This window comes from Poecilia latipinna, unplaced genomic scaffold (assembly GCF_001443285.1).
Source record: "Poecilia latipinna isolate Pla-1442-1.1 unplaced genomic scaffold, P_latipinna-1.0 Scaffold566, whole genome shotgun sequence".
In the NCBI taxonomy this organism is placed as follows: Eukaryota; Metazoa; Chordata; class Actinopteri; order Cyprinodontiformes; family Poeciliidae; genus Poecilia; species Poecilia latipinna.
This window is the reverse complement of record NW_015113182.1, coordinates 299,189-317,032: the sequence shown is the minus strand read 5'-3', so window position 1 is coordinate 317,032 and position 17,844 is coordinate 299,189. Positions and strand designations below refer to the sequence as shown.

General features: G+C 38.6%; 2 protein-coding genes across 2 annotated transcripts in view; one reads left to right on the top strand and one right to left on the bottom strand.

Annotated features, from left to right (window-relative positions):
* The first annotated feature begins 32 nt into the window (after nt 1-32).
* Nucleotides 33-3,398, top strand: LOC106953160 (vacuolar protein sorting-associated protein 13B). The gene is made up of 3 exons (XM_015041735.1): nt 33-876; nt 945-1,025; nt 2,544-3,398. Exons 1-3 carry the CDS (start codon nt 712-714, stop codon nt 2,790-2,792), a joined length of 495 nt encoding a protein of 164 aa, XP_014897221.1. The 5' UTR covers nt 33-711; the 3' UTR covers nt 2,793-3,398.
* Nucleotides 3,399-17,844, bottom strand: part of LOC106953163 (regulator of G protein signaling 22) — a 35,979-nt gene continuing 21,533 nt past the window's right edge. Inside the window, exons 12-24 of the mRNA XM_015041738.1 lie at nt 17,079-17,273; nt 16,175-16,285; nt 14,245-14,420; nt 13,995-14,157; nt 12,323-12,493; nt 10,462-10,512; nt 9,695-9,847; nt 9,388-9,567; nt 7,633-7,803; nt 7,329-7,538; nt 4,483-4,576; nt 3,709-3,792; nt 3,399-3,635 (exon numbers count right to left, since the gene is read on the bottom strand). Of these exons, the coding sequence (XP_014897224.1) occupies nt 3,580-3,635; nt 3,709-3,792; nt 4,483-4,576; nt 7,329-7,538; nt 7,633-7,803; nt 9,388-9,567; nt 9,695-9,847; nt 10,462-10,512; nt 12,323-12,493; nt 13,995-14,157; nt 14,245-14,420; nt 16,175-16,285; nt 17,079-17,273 (1,815 nt within the window). The 3' untranslated portion in view covers nt 3,399-3,579. The remainder of the gene's footprint in view (nt 3,636-3,708; nt 3,793-4,482; nt 4,577-7,328; nt 7,539-7,632; nt 7,804-9,387; nt 9,568-9,694; nt 9,848-10,461; nt 10,513-12,322; nt 12,494-13,994; nt 14,158-14,244; nt 14,421-16,174; nt 16,286-17,078; nt 17,274-17,844) is intronic.

The window sequence follows — 17,844 nt, the reverse complement described above, 5'->3', positions numbered from 1 at the left end:
TTAAGGTACTCGGTGCACCCCCAGTCTCCAGTGTGTTAAAGGGCCAGTACAGCTTCATAGAAACATTCAAGAAAGATTTATGAGCAGCCTTTATGTACAGAAGGTTATCATGAGCTGCTTAATAAGTCTTTATGACATTTTATTGAGGGGCTGGTTTGGTTTCCATAGCTATCAAACATTTATTCCTGCTAGTTTTTAAGCTGCCATCAGGAAAATGTCCAAATTGTTGATGCATGAAAACATTCCTCTGGAGCTGTCATCAGCTGAGGGGCTTAGCGGGGTGTTTATACATACATCTGATGTTCTCTTGTGTTTTACTTGAACCACAAAGCCGTCAAACTGGTTTCCATCAGGCATTCGTCACTGCCTTTTACAACAACAGGTAGTTCGTACTTATGAGAGCTCTGGCTGCGAGCGGCTTAACACTGAGCAGACCCAAAGTGCCCAACTGTGCTCGCTTCAACATCTGTGCCGGAACGCCAGCACCTGCCTCCCAAAGTAAACACTGTCAGAGGAACATGGCTGAACACACAGAGTCACTGCTGAACATGTGTGAGGTCTGAATCACACAGAGAACTAAAGGAAAACCAAGAGCACAGGATGCATGAAGGCATGAACGGTTTGCTGAGGGGTAAATTTTGAGCAATAAATTAGACCGTATGGAAAACGTGACGATCCGTTCTGTTTGCTCCTTGGTGTGACCACAGGAAGATGCTGCAGTCTCTGGGGCGTCCGGAGCTCCACATGGCCCTGGAGGTGACCATAGTGAGCGGATCGGGTCAGGAGCATGCTGGCTGCCTGCTGCTCACCTCCGAGGTTCTGTTTGTGGTCAGCCTGTGTGAGGACACGCAGCAGCAGGCCTTCCCCATCACAGAGGTGAACACAGCGCTCCAGGTCGGCTGCAGGTGGCAGCTTCCTGCGGCTGACCTCTGGTCTCTGTGCAGGTGGAGTGTCAGCAGGAGCCGGAGCAGCCGGGCCAACTCACACTCACGTTGCAGCAGCACACGCTGAGCAGCGACTCTGAGGTGAGCCCATCGTCAGGAAGGGGGATGTGGAACTCAAAGCAGCTGACCTAAATATTTCATTATTTTATTATAATTTAATATAAAGTTCATTCACAAGTTAGTCCAACCTCTGGCTTTCTGGTTAAAACATCCACCAAATTGTTTAGATCAAATGTTGCTTTATTCATTGATGTCTAGCTAAAAGCTGATGCAGTAATAATAATCTTTACTGTCATTATAGAAGATTAAAGTAGCATTATAAAGTAGCATTTGATTTATAATTAGTCTTATGCTGGTTTCACCCCACTTCTTAAATGAATAATTTGTGATTTTTAAAGGAAAGTTCTGTTGATAGGAGGTGTTGATACTGTAAATCAGGGGTGTCAAATTCATTTTTCATTTTGGGCCACATCAAGATTATGAATGTCCTCAGAGTCGTTTGTATTAGAATGTACTGATAAAACGAACTTTTAACTAGCTGATGAAATTATTACATCTTTCTCTGCATTCAAAGAACACTCCTAAAAATCTTAATCTTTAACATCCTTTCACATTGATATAATTTGGTACAATACAAATAAAAATGGATTTGATTTTATATTTAAGCACGCAGCTGTTATCTTAAAGTTCTGTTTCTGCCATATAAATAGTTATAGCCGGCTAGATTTGGCACATGTGCTGTAGATAATCCACTTCCAGCAGAGGCTAAGACCGAAGCAAATCTCTATCTTAACATTAATCCACCTTTCCAGGTTTAGTTGAATGTTATTTTAATAAACTTGAGACTGTTGTCATGGTTGCATAGACTGGGATTTCAGCAAAAGCCAATGGTTGACAACAGAACATGCATGCAGTTTCAGTCAAGCTGCCTGATATAAGAGTTAAAAATATAACAGTTTAAGGTGACATTTATTGTTTTTCCATTAGGTAGTTAAATGTAATATAAACACTTTACATGTTTTATTCAGTGTCCATTTAATACTTGAAGATTTTTCCTTCTCTCCTCTTTCATTCATTTCATGGTAACCATTGGTTACTGAACAAATAAACTGTGTAATGCAAACATGGTGTTCAACATCCTAATCTGGATTTAGACTAAATGAAGATGCTAAGAGTTATTCTGTATAAGTAAGACATTAATTACTCATAATATTTTAACAGAACCTCAACATGAATTATTATAACATGCTACTGTCAGCAGGGCTCATTCATAAGCTAAATTACCACGTTTTAAAATTCACATACCATCACTGATGCTGCTAAATATACTCTGCTGTAAAAATTAGTTACTACAACAGAGGAAAAAATTACTTTTTGTACTTATTTTTGGCTAATAACTGAATTAGCCAAAAAGAAAAAAAGTCAAAGTGAATGTTTAGAAAAGGGACATCTCCTTCAAAATAATTTGCCGCAGTAAGAATCCCAGATTCTTCAAGCTGAGATTACTCAATGTGGTCTGCAGTTGTCATGACAACATAGTTAACATTATGTATTCTTGATGTCAGAGTTCACTTGATCAGGACCTCTGTCCCCCTGCAGGGTGACGGCGTCCGGGAGCGTTTATCAGAGCAGCAGTATCAGCGGTTGGTGGATTATGTGATCCGAGCCTCCCAGTTCGTCTCTCCGTCTGCCGCCTCTCTTCAGCTCCAGCCTCCAGTCACCCTTGCAGAACCTCCACCCTCTGTCACCAAGTGTTACCGCTACCTGGTGGATCCTGTTTTTGCCAAGGTGTTTGTTAGTAAGTTCACTATAGTGAAGAACAAAGCTCTACGCATCGGATTCCACTGATAAATCTTCACATCTAACCTATGCGCCACATTTAATGTTTGCCTTAAAACCCTTTCACTTTGTGCTTAATTCCTAACAGTTACCATGTGAACTAATCCTTTTTTTTATGTAACTGGTCACTCATGCCTTAGAGATAAAGTTTTAGGAGTAATATTTTCTTACAGAAACGTGGATGTGTAAAAATCCTTTTAATGTAAGCTCTGATGTTTCAGTGAGCATGCAGAATAGAGAACACTACAGCAGAGTTTCATCAAGTTAGTCCAAAACAAACCTCAGTGTCAGACAGAAATATTCAAGCACTTTGATGTTTCATTCTTTCGGAAACTGCTTCAGGCTGTGTTGATATTCTGTGAATTATCCCATGCCAATGTAAAGTGCAATATTTATACATGTTGATGGACTCTAGAGATACCAGCTGTTGACCAAAAGTTTTACAATGATGTAACATACTTGTTTAAAAATAAAAACACTGTTATTTGTACCTTGTGTTCATGCCAAACCCTACTGATGCAAACATGTTGCATTTTTTTATGGTGTCACTGAGCTCTCTATGAAATGCAATTGTTGATCTGAAACTTAAAAACTCTTAATAAAAAAAAATGTAACTCACATGAAGTATTCTTTTATTTTTAGTGCAGCTAAAAAGGTATTGAAACCGTGGGCATCACTACTTTCACAATCAGCAGGCCCCATAAGGCTTAGGCCTGAATAAGAAATATTCTAATATCATACGTCTTCAACTTCTTATAATCAATGTATCAGTTACTCTCTCAGCCTTCACTCCTGCTCAGATAGCAGGGATGCTCCTCCTGGGCCCAGGGTTGGGACATGTTTTCACCCTTCCTGTAATAAAATAGAAAAGGTAAAGCTTGTTACATATAATGGCTTCAAGTGCATCGTCAATGAGTTTACTTACTGTTCATTTTGGTGAACCTCCTAGTGGAGGCAATTGATGGCACCTGGGAGCCTTCCTTACTGTTTACTGACAGGATACTGGAGTCTGAGAAGAAGAGAGTTGGTGGTAAAAATCTGCCCCAACATTTAGTTTTAGTTTTTAATGTACAACAAACCACCTTGGTTATGTGTAGAGCTGTGACTTTTACTGTCGCCAAATTAATTTATTGCATTTAAATTGTAAGCCAACACTCTAAATCCGTGTATATTTATTTAGTTTTAGGTAGGGATTCATCAATGCAGAAAAACAGCTGGATTGACTTTTTTTTACACAGAGACTTAACCCTCGTGTCCAGAAATGGGGTCCAACCGACCCCACACACGTAAAACATGTATCATTTTCCACAGTCCTCTACGTTTGCCTCAGCCCTCGCACGCACAAGGGTTAAATATACTGAATTACAAATGTGATAACTCTGCACTAGTACAACACACCAATAACTTCACAAGCTTGGTCAGACGTGGAAAAACAACACAACTTTAATCCGTTCAGTGGAGTAAGGAATAGAATACCAATGGAAAATAAATAATGCATGATGTCACTCAGAACACAAAGCATAGAATTAGAATAGATCAGCCCTTATTGATGGGGACATCGTCACTGATACCCCATCTGGAATTTTTTTTCAGCATTAAGACCAATACAGATTGGTCTTAATCTGTATTGATTAAGACCATCTGATGCATCTCTACTTTTAGGTAAAACTAACTTAATTGGCTATAAATTTCTGCAAACCTGAATCTGTGGAGGCAGAATTCTCAAGCGAACTCAGCACATCCTCCCGCTCCTTCTGCTGATCTTCCATGTACTTGGAGTATGACCACAGCAGCTGAAAGGAAATGTCAAGCTTTAACGAGGTTCCATTACTGGACTGAACTCTTTCGTTTAAGTTTGTGGTTGAGGCCGACAAACATTCTCTGCAGTATTCATTTCACAATGCTTAATGTTGTTCAGGATTCCCTGAATTCAGACTTTATTTCATACACCAGCAGTTTTGATAGCTTGCTGCCCTGGGACATACAGGTATGTTAACAGGACGTGGTCAGATCATTACATAACTGGATCTCAACATCAAACCCTTGCCTAGTTACCCTCACAGCTATCGGTCTGAGTGGAATCAAAGCATGGGTCATCTAACTCCAGCTCAGCAGTAAGAGAACAGAACCACTCTGTCATGGCCGTCAGGAATCTGCTGCAGGAAATCAGTGGCCCACTAATTGACGTTAATAGTTGTCTCACCATGTCAATATCAAATCTGTTTTTTTTTCCACCTTAAGAATATTACTTGGGACTAGTCATTTCTAATTTAGCTGGGTTACTGCAATGAGGTCATGTTTAGGGATTTTCCAACAAAGCATTGGACAGGCTTTAGTGTCTGTCCAAAACTCAGCTAAATTGAAGCTTAACCAATCTAAAATGGAAAATACTTCACATTTTTGACAACTTTCAACAGAGTAAACATAGAGCTTACCTCTAAGCTGCAGTATAACTTTTACAAAAACATGTTATTTTCCATATGTATTAAAACTGTCACTGTCATGACATTATGAGGCAGATAAGCCCCCCAAAAAATTGAGCCAATGGTGGAAAGACAACTTACTAGTTTTTAAGGAACAACTTATTGTTTCAGGAAAACTGTTTATCTGTCATCATTGGTAGCTTAGTCGTACTACAGTTGTGGTCAGCTGCAGTGTAGCAAAGAGCAAGTAGGAGGGGTGAGGGCAAAAGTAAGACCCTCCTCCTGGCTCTGATTGTTTGTTTGAGTGGTTCATTTATATAGTTAGTTCTGGGAGCCCTGGGTGAAGGCAGAGGAGCTCAATTTTCACAGATTGTAAACTTTATAATTGTAAACTTTTTTTTTAAATATAAGATACATACTGCAGGTTTAATGCAAGGTTTGTTAATCGTTTTGGGTAAGAACATATGATTTTTAAGGGCATACTTTGGATATGTCGGTGAGAAAGAACCAGAGGATTTTATCTTCCCTCAGTAGAAATAATCAGTCTACAGATTATTTTTAGTTTTATGGATGAAAAAAGAAACAAAGATGTGGAAAAAAAATAGAAGTTGTGAAATGAACTCCTCTCTGACCCATCATGCAATAAGTAACTGAAAGAACACATGTATTTAATTTACATGATTGTAATATTTTGGCAGCTGATGTACTTAAATGGAATCAGGATTTATTAAAGAAAAATATAGTTATGACCAAAATTATATCCAGGCAATTTGTTTTTATGCATTTTAATTTTATGGCTGTAAAATTTTTAAAAAGTAACGAGTGAGTGATTTTTCCCAAATTCAACTTTCAGCATTTGGCACAATCACTGTGAGGTTTTCAGTTGTGCAATAGCAGCACAATTAATGAGCAAAAAACAAAAACAAAATAAAAAACTCAAAATCTGGCAAATTCCATCTACGCTGAGGGTTAAAAGTGACCACAGTTATAAACACTGCCCAAATGTGGGGCCGTTTTTCATAAAGAAAAAATGTCAGATTATGTTAGCTGAAATACAGTTTTTGGGAGCAAAGACAGCAGGAGACAATGAAATTAATGGCATTGTCTATATGTCAACTTGTGAGTGACATTTTATGTAATTTAATATATTCTCTACATTTTGTCTCTGAGAAATAACAAAGGAACAAGAACTAGTAGAGCTGTAAACATAGTCCAAACATTGAGGTGGTGAACTATGAACATGAATCAGTTCATTTTAATCTTGCCGAACTGAACTTGGAATGAACTGACAACACAACAACACTTCACCTGCACTCTCATTAGTCTTCACTTATAAACCCCTAAACACCTCAGGTCACCAGTAGGTGTCGTATACACATTTCAGACGCCAGCTTCCTGAGCCATGGCTCTACTTCCTGTCCCTCATCAACCTCTGCAGTTTTGGGGGTAAAGCTAGAACCTTATCATCTATGGCTTTTTTTTTATTTTTGAAAAAGCACAATTTAAATCAAAGTTATTATTTTTGACTGAAAAGGAATACTGGTATATAAACGTTGGTCTCAAATTTCTACACAACAGTATGAGAAACCTATAAATTCAAACAGGAAACAATCACTTCATATTATTGCTATATTGTTTTTCTATTAAATCTAACATTGTTTTTCTTGACTAAATGACAGTGAGGAAGATTTGAATAATTTAAGAACTTTATGAAAACCAGATCAATATATTAAATCCAGTTATATAAAACCTTAGAAAATGTTGAAAACCACATGACTGTAGTTAATAAAGACAAACTCCTTTTGCAGCCGTCAGTCAAAACTTTGTGCTTGTTTAACCTCGGGGCCCTGAAAATAATCTAAGTTCTGGAACCAATAGCTGCCATTAAAGGAGTTTTACTTCAGTAATAGATGCATTCTGAACAAAATGGACCATCTCGAATAGAAGAGTGTTCAACTTAAGAAAATAATTGGGATTTTGATAATGAACACTGAGGAATGATTGATGGAAATGTTTTTGCTTTTCACTTGGGCTACCATGGTTTAGTCAAGTAAGAATAACAATGCTTTTTTCACAAAAACACACAAAGTTTCTGCTTTAAGAGCAGATAAGAGTTTCTCACTGGTTCTGCGTGAATCATCAATGAGCTTTGGGGTCTTTGGAAGATCTGGGAGTCGAGTTGGAGGCTCATGGTACGTTGGATGCTGAAGCTGCTGTGTGACCTCCGAGGCATTTTAGATACGTCTTTTTGTTCCGACTCGTTATTACTGTCACGCTCATCCTTCTCCGAACTAACACAGGACTCTTGTTTCTCCCGTTCCTCCTGTAACAACTGGTCATACAGGACTGAAATGAGTTCAGATTTTAATCTTGCAGTACAATCTGGTTTCTTATAACTTCAGTTTTCTTTGTTTGTTTGGATCCACCTGTAATTTTCTTTCACTTTCCTCCTCCTCCAGTCGTCTCTGTTTCCGTATTTTGGCCCTGTGTTTGGCTCTCTTTTCCTGCAGCAGGGGAATGAGCTTTGCTTTGGAGAGATTCCTGCTGAGCACTTGAAACTTGGGCCAAAGCTTCAGCAGTTCACTGAACACAGCTATCTGGATAAGCAGAGAAGCATGAAGAATAATAAATTTTGGTTTTATTAACTGTTCTCACACACATATTCGTGTTTCTTCCCATATTAGGACTTTGTATTAACATCTGTTCTTTTTAGTAACTACATGTCTGCCTAAACCAAACACTTACCAGTATATTCCTAAAATAGGGCAAGACAATAAATCATCTGTATATTGCAATAGACATGTGATCAATATCAATGGATAATACATTTGATAGACTGTTCAATAATTTCACTGAACTCCAATCCACAGCCACACAACATTCAGGTATATGTAGGCAGAAGAAAGACTTTAGCCACTTAATCTCAGCCAGCTAAGCTAGGTAGATGGCATTGAATAACTGACTCTCTTAGGTTCCCTAGCAACAACCAGCTTTAGTGACTTACGCTGCAGCAGTTTCAGGTTTCACCACCGTGACTCATAACAATGGCATGGAGTGAAAACACTGGATAAAACAAGAAAGGTATTGCCACCAGTTTGGCAGTATTTCAGATATTTAAAACAAACAAAAAAAATCAATAACACTGGTCAACAGCCAAAAAATCGTCTGGGATTTTTCCAATTGTTTTAGAGACATTTTGATGTGTTGAATTCAAAAATCCCATTGGTTTTGCTCAATCAGGTCAACTTTCTGAACTATGGATGCAACATGAGCATCAAAATGCAGGACTTCTTTCCACATATGGATCAGTTTCCTGAGAATCTGGGATCAATGAGTGATGAGCAGGAGGAGAGATGCTATCAGGACAGAAAAGAGACAGAGACGTAATGTTCAATTCACATGAACTTACCCTTAAAAGTATTTATTATTCACTTTACAGAAATCCAGGTTTGGGACATTTAACTAATAAAATTCTGTTAGAAAATGTTTTCTCCTAAAACCTTTTTTTGGATGATAAATATTAACAGAAATAAACTGATAATGTCAAAAAAATGTAATCAACATAGTCAGAAGATCGGATTTCTCTAAATCAAATTAGAATAAAAACCTGACCTGATTGAGAAAAATGTACGTCAGTTTTGGATTCAGCGCTGCAAAACAGTCCCAAGTTCAGTTGAAAAAAAAAAAACAGACAACTTCCAAAAAATATTTTTTGTATGACAAACAGGGTTTCCTTCAGTGCCCCACCACCAAGATAAATGTTGTTTGTTACTAAACAGTGACGGTAAATACGGATTAAGCTAGGTTGATAGTTGAACTGTACGTTGGCCTCTATTATTTCCATATTATAATGCTCGCTCTTGCACCTCCAAATTATTTTAACTTTTGACATTTTTTAATACAAAAACACAGTGGGCTGCTGGAGGACTGTCCTAGCATCCCTACCATCAGGCTTAGCATGTTTTCTGGGGGAAACCCTGAAACGATTATATTGTGATTTACGTTTTCATCCATATCGTCGAACCTTATCATAACCAAAACTAAACCTAAACAAGGGGGTCCACCACATTAGTACTGGGTTTTGGCCCCCATAAGACCCATCTGTCTTCAGAAGGTTGGTAAATATTCCAGAGAAGGTCCTGAATAGAATGGCTAAACGAGTACACACACAGAGCCAGTACCTGTGCCTCTCTGAAGATATAAGGGCCGAGCTCACGGCGCCTTTCCAGAATACGCCGAGCCTGATCATGAGAAATGTTGATCTGCACAGATGGTGGGATGGAAGAGTTGATGAAACAGTTGATGATTGTGGAGATTTTATGCTGGATTATGACCATACTGCTGTGCGAATGGCAGAGGTCCTGTATTCAGAGAGAAATGAGTGTAATGCTGTAGGACCTGTCTCACACACACACTGGGAAAAAATGTCATATTTCTGAAGGTATGAGGACTGTGCAGCCGCCAGCACAGAAGCTTCTGGATCTTCACCTTATATCTCTGCACCTCCACCCAGAAGCGCACGTCATTTTCCAGTAACTCTCCTTTCACAGAGACATAGTCCTGGAACTGCTTGCAGGTGGACGGGTTGAGAAGAGCTCTCCGAAACAGAAGGATATCTCTGGAGGTACTCATCTGTGAAGCCTCCAGATGAAAACGGGGAGCTTAATGTTAATCAGTAATCAGTAATAGGTAAAACATGTTATTTGCCAATGAAAACATAATATAGAGACAATTATGTAGTCAGCTAAAGAACTTTTCTTTTCTTTAAAGGGAGCACCCTCCCTTTAAAGAAAAGTGTTTATTATTCACTTTACAGAAATCCAGGTTCTCCCTTTAAAGAAAAGGGCTTTAGCTAACTACATAATGTATTTTATGTATTTTCCTGGCACATAGTGCCATTTTACAGCACAATTAAGTAACTATGTTAACTTCAGTTATTATACAAATAATGCATATATCAACTGTGACAACAATTTCCCTTTATGAAGGAAATTATAACATGATGTAAAGCTCAAAATGTCAACTTTACATAACACTGCCCCTTTCTGTCACATGAAAGTTCAGCTAATATTTAAATCTGTTTGAAAAAGACATGAGTTAAAGTAAAGTTAGCTAAGCAAACATCCTGAAGCCTAATGTAACAGCCCAAAAAAATTTAAGTCAGTGCTTAAAGCCAAATCTTCCCTGAAAATCCCTGATGCCTGGCGAAGAAGAAATTCCTCATTTCTCTCTATTCATGAAGGGCTTCTTCTTACCTTCCTTGCTTTGATCCGGTTCAGCTGTGCGGCTCTATCGTCTGATTTAATCTGCCACACAGAAACAAAGGCAAACAGTCAGGAATCAAGACCTTGAGGAGAGGCCTCACACACGTCCCTGTGGTGCTCTCTTTCCCTGTCACTAGAACTGCATCCCTCTCTCCTTTGTCTTCAATCTCATTTGTTCTTTCCAATCTTCCTCCTTTGACCTTTTCTCCTCATTTCATCTCTTAAACATCTTTTCCACCCTTCCCCGCATCTCACTTTTCAGACTGTAATGCTAAACTACATCTACCTTTCATTACCTAATGAGAAGATCTGTGTCACTAAACCCAGTAAACTTGATAACATAATGCCGCAGAGCAGCAGAATCTGCAGTTTATGTGTTTCCACTCGAAGAAGCAACCTAAGAGAGCGACAAGCCAGTAATGGCGTTCAGTGGCCGATCCTATAACCTTAATGTGTGTATGTGTGTGTGTGTGTGTGTGTGTGTGTGTGTGTGTGTGTGTGTGTCTGTGTGTCAGTGGGCACATCCATTATACAGACTTTAAACATGATACACATCACAACTGCCTCTGAAATATTTAATACAATTATTGGCAAACTAAATGAGATCAAATGACAATTCGTTTTCGTTTAAAAACACAAAGTGTCCGTCCAGTCCATTCTCTGCATGTCATTGAAACATTTAATAAGATCACAGTGCCTTGAAAAAAAAATAATTCACACCTCTGAACTTTTTCATATACTGTCAGATCACAACCAGAAATTCTAACCCATGTTGTTGCAAAATATACGTGCAAAACTGAAGTGGAAGTAGAACAAATGACTGAAAAGTGTGGCATGCAGTTGTATTCAGCTTCCTTTAATAAATACTTTGTAAAATAACGTTTCGCTGTAGTTTGAACCAAAAGTATTTTGGGGTTTTGCTGTTTGCAGCAAAACCCCAAAATACAGCACAATGCTGCCACAGTATGTGTATTCTTCATTTTTCCGACACAAACTGAGCTTTGTTTGTCCCCCATGTGGTCTATGGCAACCTACAAGCAGGCCTTCATTGAATAGTTTTTGTTTTGTTTGCTTCTTTGTCAAAAAATTTTCTCAGCTGAGCAGTGGATCTCTGCAGCTCCTCCAGAGTTACTCAGAGCTTCCCTGATCAACACACTCCTTTCCAGGTTTTTTATTTCAGACACTATGACTTGGTAAAACAATTTGAAAACCACGTTATCCACTTTCTCCTTCTGCACAATTTTGCACTACTTAGTGTTAGTACGTCGCATTCAATATAATGAAGTTTGTGGTTGTAACTTGATGGAATGTGGAAAATGAGCAGGAAAACATTTTTGCTTTGCAGTAAAAGGGTCTGGATTTCATCTTTTGTGTTTGCTAGAAAAAAAAAAGTCAATTCCATGACATCATTTGCTAATTAGATTCAAATACAAAACACTGTTGGAAAAACAAATAATATTAAGTCTCCAAATATTGTACATATACATGTTATACTTATTAATGACAATGGAAGTGAATAATGGAGCACCAGATTATCATTATTAGCTGCTATATCAATGTAGCTATAAATGTGCTCATGAGTCCATTGACTTACATGTAAGCGTTTTTGGGGTGACCGTCAAGGGGTTAAACTTTGTCCAGATTGCTAAAGTTCCTCTAAAACTTGTGTGCTGTGAATTTCTACACTAAAGGTAGCAGGATGCCACCCAGTGGTGGATAGGAAAATGAATGTAGGTAGCAAGGTGCCTAAACCTGTTTTCTAGCATCGGAAGTTTTTTTTTTTTTTTTGTCTATCAACAATTATTTATTGTCAGAAATGTTGATGTCAAATGTGAGGTATCAAGATTTTTACCTTTTCCTTTTCCCTTTCTTTGTGTCGCTCAACAAACTCTTTTGAGGAGAGGAACACAGGCATCCATGTTTCTTCAAGGTAAGGTTGGATTATTTCCTGGATTGCAATCGCAACTCTGTTTGAGAGGGTTTCTGACTGCAGCTTCTCCTCTCCACCTGCCTTAACTAGAATCTACACAACCAGAAGACATAACAGAGTAGAAGGGGGAAAGGAATGCTTATCATATTTTGTATAAAATGACATAAAAAAAACTCGAGACAAGTAAATGTACAAGTAAATGCATAAAGGAGGAACCTAACAGTGACACTCTCCCCTTCTTATCTCCGCCCGTGCTCTGCATTATTCCCACAAACTCTTCCCTTAATCTTCTAGCTTTTTTCAATCCTCATATGCTGATTTCTTCCTTTCTTACATCTCCTTTATTCCATTTTCCTTTTTTATCTGGAGCGCACACAACCCTGCTTGCCCTCATTTAATCTCGTAAGGCTTTTGAAATGAGAACCAGTTGCAGAGTGGGAATCAGGAGATGAAAGAGGGGCATTATGTGACTGGATGACTGAGCGACTGAGCGAGTGAAGGGCCAAAGCAGTAAAGCTGTCATACTCTCTGCATTGCACACACAGAAGAGAACCAACAGTGAGACATAAGAACGGCTCCCAGAGTCAACCCCCATAGAGTCAGAAGCAGTAGAACTGGCTTTCTAATTTAAAAGCAATTTTAATAATTGTTTTGGAGGCAATTATAGGATGATGCTGACAAATCACAAACATCTTGCCCCACAGTTTAGATCATGTCAACACAAGCACATTGTTTTTGTTCAAGAAATCGGAGTAAGTCCTGTGAATGAAGTCAGTTTGATCTCGGAGCGTTATTTTGAGCTGATGTAATAGACTCTGAACTAAAATTTAGATCAGGCCTAAAATAATCCAACCTGACCCAAGCAATTAGGCATTTTGTCAGAGCCTGATCCGACCTGACTAATTCACTTTAATTAGGGGCTCGGAGTCTAAAGTAAACCTGACATGTTATTTTAATTGAGATTTTACTGCTTACTGTTTTTAGACCACCATTTAAGTAAGCAGTGTAACATCTCCTGTCTTCCAGCTCCATCTTGTTGCTTGTTGTAAAAATGCTGAGTCAAGTGCAAATCTAGGATGTGGAGGTTGATAGGATCCTGTACTTACCACCATCTGGAGAACTTCTGCACTGCTCCTATATTTACACCATCATAAATAGATTAACACAACTTTATATCAAACATTCTCATTTGGTTTTCTCCGTGTTGCAACCTTATTAAACTCTCTCCAGAAGTCGGAGTCTAACCATCAAGCCAAAAAGTCTGGCCTGACCCAGCCCGAATTTCAGCTTGGGCCATAAATCCAAACGCTACGTTGAACAGCTGGGAGGTAAATCTAGAAATGATCCTGGAGCCCAGAAATACAATCTGAGATGGATTTAAACTTATAATTATTGTTTCTGAAGCTGAATAGAAACCATTTAATTCTCAGGAGGTTGTTTTATTGCCAATTCTCCAGCAGCACCCAGGATCCCAGAGGAAAGTGAGAAAACATTTCTTTGAAGCTGCTGCAGCCTCTGTTTACAAAACCTGTATACATTTATTGGTGTAAAAAATGTGTGGATTTTTAGTCAGATTAAATAAAATGTTACATACATCTTTCTGTTGTTTTTCTGTGGCAGGGCTGCCAGGACCAAAGAAGTAGCCTTCGTTCAGGTACTTTTTAACAATCATAGTTGACTTCTCCTGTCTGATGCTCTCGTCTGTCTTAGAAATCGTCTTGTACCGCTCTAGGTCCAACCAACAGCTCAGATGAATGCTGCACAGGAACAAAAAAAAAATTAAACCTTCAAATAAATCTCATCTTCCTCTATATACCACTTCTCTGCTTGGTACTACCTCTTACCTGGCATCATTTTCCTTCAAGGAAGTCATGAAATGTCCAATCTCTTGAGGCTGACGAAGTAAGGTCAATAGACGATAACCACGGAAAACTGCAGCCACTTTGGACCACAGACCAGCGTTTCGAATTCTCTTTGAAGGGAATGGCTCGATAGATATAGGAAGATTCATGGACCTCTGCTGCTCCACATGAAGAGACGCACAAGAGAAAATAAGAGAGACAGAAGAACACCATTAAATTAGTACTCTAAAGACAGTTCATCTGTGAGGATGGTTGCTGTGTGATACAGCAAAGGATATTCAGCTTTGTTCCAAAGGAAACAGGTGAAGATTGTTCCAGGTACATCCATTCTGTCTGTTCCATTCAAGGCTTCTTTCACAGTTTTCAAATCAAAACTCCATCTATTTAATTTATAGAGTTCTCAGTCCTTAAATTCACAGTTTTAAGGTAAAAATACAAATGTTTACCATGAAAAGAAATGGATGAATGATTAGCAGATGGATGTACAGGGTGACCCACAAAAATGTAGCTACTTTTTTTACTTTTCTTTTTTTACTTTTCGTACACTTTTCAAAGTGTACACTAATAACCCGAAAACTTTACAGCAGTTGAAAGACAATATTCGTAATGCAATTCAGAGCATTAGTGCCCCAGAGTTGCGTCGCATATATGACAATATGTTAAGGCGTGCCCAAAACTGCATTGACGTACAATGGGATCATTTTCAGCATTTTCTGTAAAGAATGAGTAAAGATTTTGGCATTTCAAGTTCTTTCTTTCTTTCTTTACGGAATGCCGCCAGTAATACTATAGTAAAGCGGGCTACTTTTTCGTGGGCCACCCTGTATAAAAAGGTGAATGGATGGACGAACTAATGATGGGTTTATCTTTCACACAAAAGAACAGAGTCTGACTTAGGGCTGGACAATAAATCAGTAATAGGTGTTGTGATAAACATGCGATCAATATCAATAAATAATACATCTGATAGAACATTCAGTATTCATTGTATAGAATATTCACTGAACTCTGATCCATAATCGCAAAGCATTCTGGGGGATGTACACAGAGGAAAGGCTTTAGCTAATCAACCTCTCATGGCGAGCTAAGCAAAAGTGGTGGCATCAGCTACCTCACTCATTCATTCTTTGGTTACCTAGCAACAACCTGTTGAGTAACTTGTGCAGTAGTCATTTTAGGTTTCGCCACCGTGCCTCATAACTCCTTAAAAATAAAAACTAATGGCAAAGATTGAAAACTATGGATACATGAGGAAAGGTCATGGCACCAATTTGGCGATATTTCAGATATTTAAAACAAAAAACTAATCAATAATTATTGATAGACAGTTACTGATATTGACTGATATGAAATGCTTATATTGTAATATGTTTTTCAGCCATTTTGTCCAGCCCTAGTATTCAAATTCAAAAATGCTTTATTAATTCCAAAGGGAAATTAAATGTTGCAGTAGCTCATCAATATTCTTCAAAGACACATTGAAGATGGCGATGACTGTTGGCAGGAAAGATCTACTGAAGCCGTCTGAACCACACTGAATCTCAAGAAGCTTCTGGTTGAAGATGCTCCACCTTCCCAAGACAGTCTCGTGAAGAGGACGAACAGGATTGTCCATAATCTTTCTTTGCATCATCATCTCCAGAGGTTCCATAGTTGTCTCCAGAACAGAACCAGCCTTCTTCATCAGTCTGTTGGGCCCTTTTAGGTCCCTTGCTCTGATGCTGCTGCCCCAACAGATGACGAATGAAGAGATGACGCTCTGAACAGCAGACTTATAATAGATCACCATCATCTTGCTGCAAGCCTTGAAGGGTCAAGGTGACGTCTGAAAATTCTATTATTTTTCCATACCTATAGAGACCTCAAAAATAATAATTCTGCAATTTCTCGGTGTGTTTATGAACTCTTTGACCTGTTGTTGCTTGCTGATCCGTTTCTGGTGCTCCTTTGATTCCTTGCAGAGCCTCAGGAGTTCTCTGTACTCTGTATTGAAGAAGCACCGCTGCTCCTCGTGCACAGGCACCTGGACACAGACAATAACTCTTTAGCTAACTGATTAAACTTTTGCAAGTAATGGATCTTTAAAATTTGGATCCAGGTTAGGATTTTCTGAATATTAAACAGGACATTGTTATCGTTATTTTACTTGTTTTAATGTTTTTAAGACTGCTTAAATCGAAAAGCCTTCACAGTAACTTTATGCCAGTGTCTTTATGTACCTTGCAAACTTAAAATGTGTTATTTGGATTTTATGTGATGTGTGAACTGGAGATGATAAAGTACTGCATAATTGTACAATTGAAAAAAATAAATACATAAAGATTATTATGACAAACCAAAAATCTGAAAAAGGTGCCATGCATTGACATTCAGCCCACCTGAGTCAACACTTTTTAGAACCACCTTTGTGTGCAATTACATGAGCAAAACCTTTGTAGGCTGTATCTCAACTGGTCAGCCCCATAGTGGAGGGAGATGCTCTTCCTCAGTTCCTGATCTTTTAAATTATTCCAAAACATATGGCTGTCTCCAGGGATTAAACTTCACAATTTTATGCTACATCGTGTTGGTTTGTCACTTTCTCAAAAAATATGTTGAAGTTTAGATTTGTATTGCAAAAATATGGAAAAGTTGAAAGTATGTGAGTATTTTACAAGGCACTGTAACCCTACCAAATACTAACTACACTAACCAGAAAGTAAGATTAAATTACAGCTACAAACAATTAGAAATGCATCGATCTGATATTTATATCAATATAGGTCCTGATGTTATTTTTATCCATACAAATCTCCACCGTTTATGTTGTTCTGCACCTGCTGAAATGACTCTTTGTCCCTCTGGTTCAGCTGTGTCCACGGCTCCAGAAGGATGTCCAGCACATGTTCCTCCACCCTATCAAACAGCTCCTCAAAAGCAGGCTGCAGTTTGTTGTACACCTCTCTTCTGATTTCAGTCTTAACATTAATGCTCCTCCTTGCAAAGCTGGAGATATATGTGGAATAAAGGACCTGGGAAGGAGGAGAGACGAGAAAATCTTTTCAAGTAAGAAACATTTTTCTGCAAAACCACAATCACTTTCATCATCACCATTGCTCTCTGCTTTTACAATACCACTTTCGCTCATCAGAGCTGCCACCACACCAAATAAATGTCACTCATTTAACCCTCCTGGCTGTGGCACTAAGGAAACAACATTAAATGTCATCTCTCTGGTGAACTAAAAAAAAGTCAGCTTCCCGCTGTGATGTGTTCTGGACTGAAACATTCTTCTCTTGTCCTTGGTCCCAGCATGGTCGAGCACAATGGTTCTAGGTGACTGAGCTGGCACAAAGAACTGTGGGTGGAACTCATTTGTTTTTATGAGAAATGCAATTTCTCCACCTAAAACAGGAGTAGTAAGAGGACACAGTTGAGAATGGTGGAGGCTAGGCTACACAAATGAATGGAATGTCTCAATATATTGCCGTAATTGGGATAGCAATGACGCTTCTGTGTAAATGTAAAAGGGAGGAAGAAAAAGCACCTCTTGGACCTCTAACAATTTTACATTTCTCTTCTGGTTGTTGGCTTAGAATACAT

Bases quoted from the DNA above. Each gene is read 5' to 3' on its own strand.
- LOC106953160 (XM_015041735.1), top strand. From the start codon at position 712: ATGCTGCAGTCTCTGGGGCGTCCGGAGCTCCACATGGCCCTGGAGGTG. The intron at 877-944 runs GTGAACACAGCG...GTCTCTGTGCAG, and splicing joins AGGCCTTCCCCATCACAGAG to GTGGAGTGTCAGCAGGAGCC. The intron at 1,026-2,543 runs GTGAGCCCATCG...GTCCCCCTGCAG, and splicing joins CGCTGAGCAGCGACTCTGAG to GGTGACGGCGTCCGGGAGCG.